This window comes from Paralichthys olivaceus, chromosome 10, assembly GCF_024713975.1.
Source record: "Paralichthys olivaceus isolate ysfri-2021 chromosome 10, ASM2471397v2, whole genome shotgun sequence".
Lineage (NCBI taxonomy): Eukaryota > Metazoa > Chordata > Actinopteri > Pleuronectiformes > Paralichthyidae > Paralichthys > Paralichthys olivaceus.
Window position 1 is genome coordinate 12,212,280 of NC_091102.1, and position 9,219 is coordinate 12,221,498.

At 39.9% G+C, this 9,219-nt stretch overlaps 2 protein-coding genes across 3 annotated transcripts; both read right to left on the minus strand.

Annotated features, from left to right (window-relative positions):
• Positions 1-298: 298 nt before the first annotated feature.
• Positions 299-2,292, minus strand: upp2 (uridine phosphorylase 2). Its single transcript, XM_020089968.2, has 7 exons — positions 2,078-2,292; positions 1,824-1,938; positions 1,568-1,726; positions 1,319-1,433; positions 1,023-1,232; positions 764-910; positions 299-595 (listed from the first exon to the last, which is right to left on the minus strand). The coding sequence occupies exons 1-7, from the start codon at positions 2,128-2,130 to the stop codon at positions 453-455; spliced, it is 942 nt and encodes a 313-aa protein (XP_019945527.1). The 5' UTR covers positions 2,131-2,292; the 3' UTR covers positions 299-452.
• A 490-nt stretch (positions 2,293-2,782) lies between these two features.
• LOC109631311 (uncharacterized protein C7orf57 homolog) lies at positions 2,783-6,892 on the minus strand. Of its 2 annotated transcripts, none has more exons than XM_020089969.2 (8): positions 6,773-6,892; positions 6,543-6,589; positions 6,176-6,331; positions 5,976-6,072; positions 5,181-5,301; positions 4,622-4,701; positions 3,438-3,535; positions 2,783-3,089 (listed from the first exon to the last, which is right to left on the minus strand). In XM_020089969.2, exons 1-8 carry the CDS (start codon positions 6,781-6,783, stop codon positions 3,085-3,087), a joined length of 615 nt encoding a protein of 204 aa, XP_019945528.1. In that variant the 5' UTR covers positions 6,784-6,892; the 3' UTR covers positions 2,783-3,084. The 2 variants fall into 2 exon arrangements, with proteins under 2 accessions (XP_019945528.1, XP_069388344.1); XM_069532243.1 differs by having other exon boundaries at positions 6,543-6,617; positions 6,773-6,852.
• Positions 6,893-9,219: the final 2,327 nt, after the last annotated feature.

A 9,219-nucleotide genomic window follows, 5' to 3' on the forward strand; every position in this document is an offset into this window, starting at 1 on the left:
GTGCTTCTCATCTAATGAGCATATAACAGGAAAAAAAAACTCTAAAACTTGCTACCATGAGGAGACTACAAACCAATTATTATTTCAAATGTTCACATGAGCAATTTGGAGACGTCTTTATACATATTTGATTTCGACATTTCTTGGAAGTCAAGTATGAATATCAACGTACAGAAGACCATTATTTTAAAAAACTTTCTGTACATGAGCATCAAATTATAAAATATCAGAAGATACAATACATTCTTAAATTTAGACATAACTTCAAATTTTAGCTTATTTTAGATCTTTAAAGAAATCACAGAAATCTTAATAGTTTATTAAATAAGTGTCTAATACACATATTAACATGTTAAGTACAGTTTATACATTTATATTTACATATCCACATTCAGTCAAAGCTATATACATGTTCTGGGGACGCTGGGGCTGGGATGGGACAGGCAGACGTCTCAGACAATGAGTCCCAGGCGCTTCTTGATGAAGTGGGACACTAAGACTTGAGGTCTCTGCTGGTACTCCACCAGCACATCATGGGGGGAGGTGATCTGGTCTCCATCGAAGCGGTTCAGCAACGTAACACAGACCACAGCCGCTGGAGAGAAAAAAGACATCTTTCAGTGTGAGCAGTGAGAAGTTAAGAAGTGACATGTCCTTATTCCTTAAATCTATTTTCTTCAAATTATATCATTTTTTTTACTTAAATCAAATTAGGTACGCTCCACTGTACACAATGTTCTACGTTTTATAAGAAAATCCATACCTTTGAGACCACAGATGCGGCACATGGCAGCAAATACAGTGGACTCCATTTCAATGTTCCTCACTCCGGCCTCATAAGCTTTCCTCAGATACTCCAGTTTTTCAGCGTGAGAGAAGGAGCACAGCGCCCCGTCAAGTCGGCCTTGACCTGGAGAGACACAATACAGTAAGCTGTCAATACCTCATGTGTGTCACCTGCCGAGATCGTTCCCCGTGCTGCTAAGTGAATGCCAAATATGAGCATTGCATACTGTTTGTACCTTCGTAGAAGTCGTGGGTGCACATGGTGTTTCCGATCACTGAAGGAATGTTTTGCAGCTCGGAGGAGCACTGCAGAAGCTCGTTGGCCACCCCCTCGTCCAGCTCAGTGTTCCTGGTGATGACTTTACCCAGAACCACCTGCTCAAACTGGGCACGGAAGGAGTAGTCCACCGCTTTCTCTGTGATCACCACGGTCCCTGGAGCCAGACCTGGAGACGACAGGGAGGCAGAAATAAGTCTTGTCCAAAGTTCAACCTCCTCCCCTTCTCACAAAAAAAAAACCACGAGTTCTTACCGATTCCGCCAGATGTTCCGAGGCGAAAGAGGACTACGTCTAGACACTGGGCATGGTGCAGCAGTTTGATGAGCTCGTGCAGCATGATGGAGATGGAGGGGACGCCCATTCCATGCTGTTAAACGTACAGTGGATGAAAATAGTTTAAAAATCCATTAAGAATTATTACTTACAGCAGTAATTTAACATTGTCACGACTTTCCACTTCAGTATGTCCTCTACAGTAGAAACTGGTTATGGAGCACTTACACTTATAGACAGCACTGGTCCCACTTTGTACATGCAGTAACGATCAGTTCCCTCACAGATATCTCTGATTTCCTCTGGGTTTCCTGGCAGCTGCAGCTCCTGGTGGATGAACTGGGCGAATGCTTTCATGCGATTCGCGCTGCCACCAACACACACAAACTGTGGCAAACAGAAAGAGAGAAGGAGGATGTTTGAGAATTTAGTTTCCCGGGTTTCCCCAAATTCATTTTTGTCAATCTGACCTTATTTCACAAACCTTAACGTCTCCAAACATCTCTGGAAGGTTGTGAGTCTTGTTGCTCAAGCTGAAGTGGTAGAGAATATCCTCTTCCATGGTGTCCAAGTAGGGATTCTTCACCTGGACATGTTGTCTTGGAAAACAATTTGGTGCTGGATATTAATACATGGACAGCACGCTTAAGTGAATCTAAAATATGTGACATGAGGCATATGTTGATGGAAAATGTTTTTTGAGAGCAGAAAATAAGACAAAATCTATCAGATACTCACTTGATGTAGTCATTGTGCTCCTTCCCCATACAGTTCAGTAAAATCGGTGCCATGATTGTAGAAGATCTTAAACCAAGAAATCTCTTCAAAGTTGTTCTGGTGATAAAACTTCCAAATGCTCACCGCTGCTCGTCACTGAGGTTCGACTATGAGTTGTGGGACTGCAGAGCTGATATAGCAGTGACATCTGACCTTACAACTGATTGGTTCCAGAAAGGAGGAGTAGCACCTGTCCTCATTCTCATACAAAAACATCCAGCGGCCGTGAACAAACAGAACAAAATCAATCAGATGAAAAGGTGAATGGCACAGGTCCAAGCTCTGGAGAAGCTATGGGAAAATCATATCGCCGGGAATGTAAACAACCCATGTGACGTAAAGCGCCTTTATGTCTGAACAAACACCAGTGTTGTAAGGTCTCAACAATAACCAATCAGAAGGTAATGGATAACTCGACGTGAAGATTTCCCCCAAAGAACACTGCGATAACCTCTTGACATGGGCAGACAACTCATTGGCGTTGCAATAAAAAGGCACAAACATGACAGACAGAGATGCTGTTTGTTCAGGGTACATGTCATGCAAACAAAATCAAATTAGATACTGTGTCATTTGCTTTAAGAGCCATCTTCCACTTCTTATATGTCCCAGAAAATGTTCAATTGTTTTCTGTATCCTAGAGCAAGTCAAGAAGATTGTGAAACATTTCAATTTTGTTCAAATTCTCAAACTTTTATTCCTGAAAATGACTTTTTTACAGATTTAAAAACAGCAAAAACAACAGGACCTTCCTATCTGGTGCCTTCCTCATTTAACAAACGCATATAATTAGACGGCACTAACATTCGAGAAGAATAAAAGGTCCTAACATTTTTCACTGATGCACCTTCACACTTGAGTTTAAGACAAGTCAAATATTTGATGTGGCTCAGCATGACGGGGTGAAGAAGTGAGCGTCGTCAGAAGAGAGGATGGCAAACGTTAGTTTTCCACGCACTGGCAGTCTTCTAAACTGTTGACATGGGAATACATACATGAGCATATGAGTCATTCATTCACCTGATCATTATCACACAATTCACTTATCATCTCTTTAAATGATGCATCATAAATTCCTAATGGCCGAAGCCTCAAATCGTCACACCTCAGATTTTGTGAACACTATTTCATTATGTTCTATATCCAGAGAATGAGTCTCATAAAATCAATAATTACAATGCTCAGCAGCTTAGTTTAATTTCCTTTTTATTATACCAGAGGTGGGTTTTAATAGCGTCATGAAAAAAGCAATAAAAGGAAGTGATTTATGGCGAGCAGGTAGGTTTTAACTCACGCTAACAGAAACACTGCGCTTACTCACTTGACACATCAGTGGTGACTGTTGGTTTGTCGTCGTCTGCGTAACCAAAGCTCAACAGCTTCGACATGTCGACCGGAGCCGGCCTCTTGTCGAACACTCTGTGAGAGTGACAAATGTGATGAGGCAGAAAAATGTGTGAAGCGTTTTAATGAACATCAGACCAGGTGGTTACAAGTGTAACACAAATGTGTTTTGCCCTTAAAGTTTTACACAGTTTAAACATCAAATATGGACCCTATCCCTCTGACTCTGTATATCAACACAAACTCTGGTTACTCATTACAAATGTTTCCTGACAAAAGGTCAACAACTGGTATTTCATCTTGTTTTTATCCCGTACCACCAACTCTAAAATATACTAAAATGTAATATTCCTTAAATTAAATAAAAAGTATGACAATAGTAATAATGATAATACTACATTTTATTTCATGGAACCTTACAATACATCATATATAAACCCTGGAATAAGTAAAACCAACGGTTAAATTTAAATTAGAGATTAATATCATTATCATTAGATCATTGTTTTCAGACACTTGTTTTTCTTAAAACCGTGACTGTAGCATGTTTCTAGTCAACCCTCCTTTTGTATTTACTGAAACACAGCTTCACAACCCGACACGTTCTGGGACCACACTGTTTACTGTCTCGTCTCTGTTGAATCACATCTGAGGTTATTTGTTTCTTTTTTCCTGTTGTTGATGAGTCAGTGACATTTTCCCAAAAGTGCAAGGACACACAGCACAGATCAGCTGTTAGCCAAATCAAACAGAGGTGAACATCCCGGATTGTCCACTGCTCTGTGTGCTGTTCACTTTGAGTGTGGGACCTAGACAACGGTATTTCTGCTCAGTCATCACAACAAAGAGAAATGTGGCTTTACAAATAAATCCCTTTGAATTAAGAAGATTCTCAGAGATGGATCAATCATATTTTCCATGTGCTATAATGCTATTCAGCACTGACTCACACTGATATAAATGTTAAATCATTTGGAAACACCAGTAACCATGTGCTTATTTAAGTACTTCACTTAAAAATAACTGATGTGTTTTCACATACTAAGATCACAGGTCTATGAGTCTATCTCTATTTTGAGCAGTGCTGTTTCTCATTGTTGTAAAAGTTCTGAGTTAACAACCACAGAACAACAGCGCCATCTTGGGGCCATATGAACTCACCTCTTCCTGAATTTGCTGGTCTCTAAATATTGGATGGGTGACTGAATTTTCTCCATCTGGCTGAAGTGAGGGTTGTTGTTCTGCAGGATTAAAGAAAAAACAAAGTCACAGTCTGCAAGTGTGAATATAAGTGAGTGGGTGTAAAGAAAAAAACAAAAAGAATACAAATATCTTAGGATGAAAAAAGATGCCACAAGTAGAAGATGCGGAAAACACATGATTTCCTCAGTGGAATGTACACGTTTGCCGCCTGTACGCTCTACCCAGGCTGAATTTTCCAGATATTTTCCTGTTGTGTCTGATGCTGAGAATTTCCTGGTATACGTTTTTCTTATGTGAAAGGCAAACTCTGGAAAATGTCTGGAAAATTGGGTCCAGACATTTTCCAGAGTTCATTTCTGGCTTAAATCAAGTGTGTAGCAGTATATCATCACTAACAATCCTTTAACTTTGCCATAAAACATGGGTCATAATAAAACAGAAGCGAGAGTATAAGCAGTTTTTGTGCTGACTCGTGGCTGAATTACTTTCTTAATGACTTTGGCATTTCTCTGTTTACCTTCTCTTTGCGGCTGCTGCTGCTATCGCTCCTCTCCCAGGCTGACATACTGTCACCCCCGAAGGGAGGTTCCAGTGGTTGAAAGGCTCCAGGGTTTTTCTTCTCCTCACTGTTAATGAGACTGTTAGAAAAAAACAACACAGGGATATTATATGTGTCCTTCACATAATGATGGCTGAAATATATCATAAAGCAGACAGCAGTTACCAGCCATTATAGAGTCTGATTGTTACTATTTATATTGTTAATTCTGTTTAAAAGGACTTAAACAATATTAAGGAACAGGAGCAAGTAAATAGCAAAGGAGGAAAATGTTTAGTAATGTGGTAACAATACAAGTATCATTAAAAGGACCTGACAGATAATCATTTGGCCTGTGTTAATTGGCTTTAGTTATTCACAGACCTATCAGTGTCTGCGTTTATATTTACTTAAATGAAAACTTTCAATATGTCAATAAATTCCCACACATTAGACATGTCTTTCTCGAGCTCCTGTCCTCTGGGAGATTGAGGGTTCTGCACAGTATTTCAGCTGCTCCTTGAACTGCACTTTTCTGGACAGAGGTGTCAGACTAGCTGGGCTCTGCTGGAGCCACTCTCCCAGTTTGAGGGTTACAGCCTCTAATGCTCCCTGATATCAGTATCTGCACCAGCCCCTAGAAATCCGTTTTGGTCGGATTCTAATCAGTAGCAGCACTGACTGACAATAGTAGTATATTTAGTTAGTTATGAAAATCAAAAACTGACTACAAGTCAGAGTGCATGAAAATAATAAGACATATTTTACAAGTACCTTAGTTCGCCGTTGTCCTCTGACGGTGAGCAGAACCAGTTTGGAGGTTTGTATTCATTGGGTGTAGAAGCAACTGTTTCCTCGTGCCACAAAAGTCCTGTTCAACGAGGATGGAAGAAAGATAAACAATAAGAGTAGGGCAAAAATGATTGAATAACCAGGTCGACATGTGGAGGTGTAAGACAACAGGATGGCTCTACCCTTATGTCCTCCTTGTTTGGCGAGCTTGACATAGTCAGAGTCAGTGTCCAGGACTGCGACTCTTCGCCCTCGGGCCTTCTCCTCGGGGGGAGGGCTGGTGGTGGCAGACAGACCAGGAATCTGGGAGGTGTGAGCGTTCACTGCATTGATCACACCTGTAGCACACACACACACACACACACACACACACACACACACACACACACACAAAGGAAAGACACAATTTATATTTATCACCAAGTTTGAACCTTGCCCCCCCCCCCCCCATGCTGTGAAAACAGTGATGCAGCATCTCACCACCAGCTCCAGCAGCAGCAAACAAACTATAACTAGATGAACGAAGTCAGTGTAAACAGTTGTACTTACCAGATTCTGTCGCTTGGAGACCATTACTCACGAGTACAGGTGATGTTCTATTGGAGACGGAGACAAAGCCCAGCACTGAGAGGATACACCGTTAGCATGAGTTAGCTAGCAAACGCCACACGACTTTACAGAAGTTACCCACGGCTCAAGTTCAACACAAAGTGTGAGTGAGAACCGAGGAGCAGGAGTTAAAGCGGAGTTCAGGCAGAATTCAGACGAGTTGAACTTACTGTGACAGCATCTTAGCAGCGGAGCGGAAACTGTGGCGGACTCTGTTTGGGACTTCTGAACGCGTTGCTATGGAGACGGCTACAGCCCGGAGTACAGCTGCTGCTCAGAGATGAGAGGAGCAGGTCACCCCCCCCTTATACATTATATATACTCTTATATATACTACTATATACTATTACATACTATGATATATGCATAATAACCAGGAACTCATAGATCAAAGCATGCTTTCTTATGAATAAAGGATTTGCTGGAAAGTTTTACTCACTATATATGCACATTTAGAGTGTTTGTCATTCCTTTTTTCACATCATACAATACACCTACTCACATTCTCCACCACTGACAATAACTCCTCAATTCATTTGTCATTTCTGCTCCCTTCATCTCCATCTCATTTTATTAAGTACAAAACTTTAAAGGTCCAGTGTATAAGATTTAGGTGAAAGGGAACTATTGGCAGATATTTAATGTTGAATAATCCTCATGATGTTTTCACTAGTTCATTTCATCTAAATTGTATGAATTGTAGTTTTCTTTACCCCAGAAAAGACCCTTTATATTTAAATACTTTATATTTACATCGAGGGGACCCTCTCTACGGAGGCCGCCATGTTTTTTTACATTAGTCCAGACTGGACAAACTAAACACTTTTTGAGTTATTATGACAACTGAAGCTACCACAGGTTCTTCTTCATGTTTGGAAGGGGAGGGTGAGGTCAGGGGTGTTCAGCTGCAACATGCAATTTAAACACTAGATATCACAAAATTCTACACACTGTACCTTTAAGCACAGACACACTTTTCCATTGTGTTACAAGCTGTTTCTTCTAATCAGTGTTGTAAATATTTAGTTTCTATTGCACTTCTGTCCGTCCTGGGAGAGGGATCCTTCACATGTAGCTCTCTCTGAGGTTTCTATGTTTCTTCCCCCTGTTAATAGTTTTTTGAAGTCCTGTGAGACAAATTTGATTCGGGAATATGGGCTATACAAATAAAATTTGATTGATTGATTGATATCAGTTTTATTAGCTCAGTTTCTATATAACAAAAGTTATGCTTCTTTCTGATTCCTTTTAATGGGACCGTATGTGCTGTATGGAAGAGTACAAGTAACAGTAGTGCTAAGTAAATATACTACTTAACAGGGGAACACCTGCACTAAAAATGTGACTTGAGTAAAAGTACACAAAGCAAACTGTGCATTAAGTATTAAAGGTAAAAGTACTTTTAATCCAGAAGAATCACCTGTTATGTATATTATTATTACTAATGATACAGTAATGATGCGATTATGTAAGATTCATTAAACAGAAGTGGGTCAGTGGAGCTGATCTGAACAAATGTATTGTTTGTAAATTGTACAACAGTCAGTGCTTATTTTATAAGCTCATATATGCTGTCATCATAAAACTGTCAAAAATATGTAAAATGTACATTTCCCACTAATATTTCCAAAGTGAAATGAGGCATAAAGTATTGTAACGTTTCACGTATATACAATACCTGAGTGAATGTACCTGCAGTCATTTACTCACTGACTTGATTTGTGTTTACAGTGTCTGAGCTGGAGAAGGTTTTACAAGGTGTTGGCATCGTTGAGTAATGGTTCATAAATCATTGATGCACTCAGAAGAGATGGATCTCTGGAAGGGCTTTGCAGAAGCAGTGACTGAGCCCTGTGAAGTGAAACTTTAAATGCAAATGTGATTTGAGAGCGATTCAAAAAAGATATTCCGTGGTTTTATTACAGATAAATCACAATGTGTGCACTGTGGTAGTCTACAACAATAGGCCAACATCCATTAGTGTGTTGGCAGTAATGTTTAAAATGAATTAACTGGACCTACTAACTCATACTGAGTAAACTGCACATCCAAAAAATGTATTGGTATTATCAATCAATGACCTTCCATAAAGGTATAAGAGCTACAATCAAAGTTTGTGAGTGATAGCAGAATACAATTATTTAGACTTTAGGTAGGTAGGAAGGAAGCCAGGCAGATGGATGGCTGGATGAATGGATGGATGTTGGATGAGAAGAAACAGGTCAACGCAGCAATGCGATAATTCAAGGTAGATAGAGCTTACTATAAAAAAGTCAAATATACATGTAAACAATACAATACTAAAACTATGTACATTCAAAGGTGCAGTGTGACATTCGTTGCAAATTTGGTAACAACTTGAACTGTAGGAAGTGTGTGTAAAGATAGATAGATAGATAGATATATAGATAGATAGAGAGAGAGAGAGAGAGAGAGAGAGGGAGAGAGAGGGGGGAGAGATGGGTAGATAAAGAGGGAGTGTGAGAGATACATAGAGAGAGAGAGAGAGATGATAGATAGATTGACAGAGAGTGCAAAGGAGAGTTAGATAGATAGATAGAGGGGGAGAGAGATGGATAAACAGACAGAGTGACAAACAGACAGACAGATAGATAGA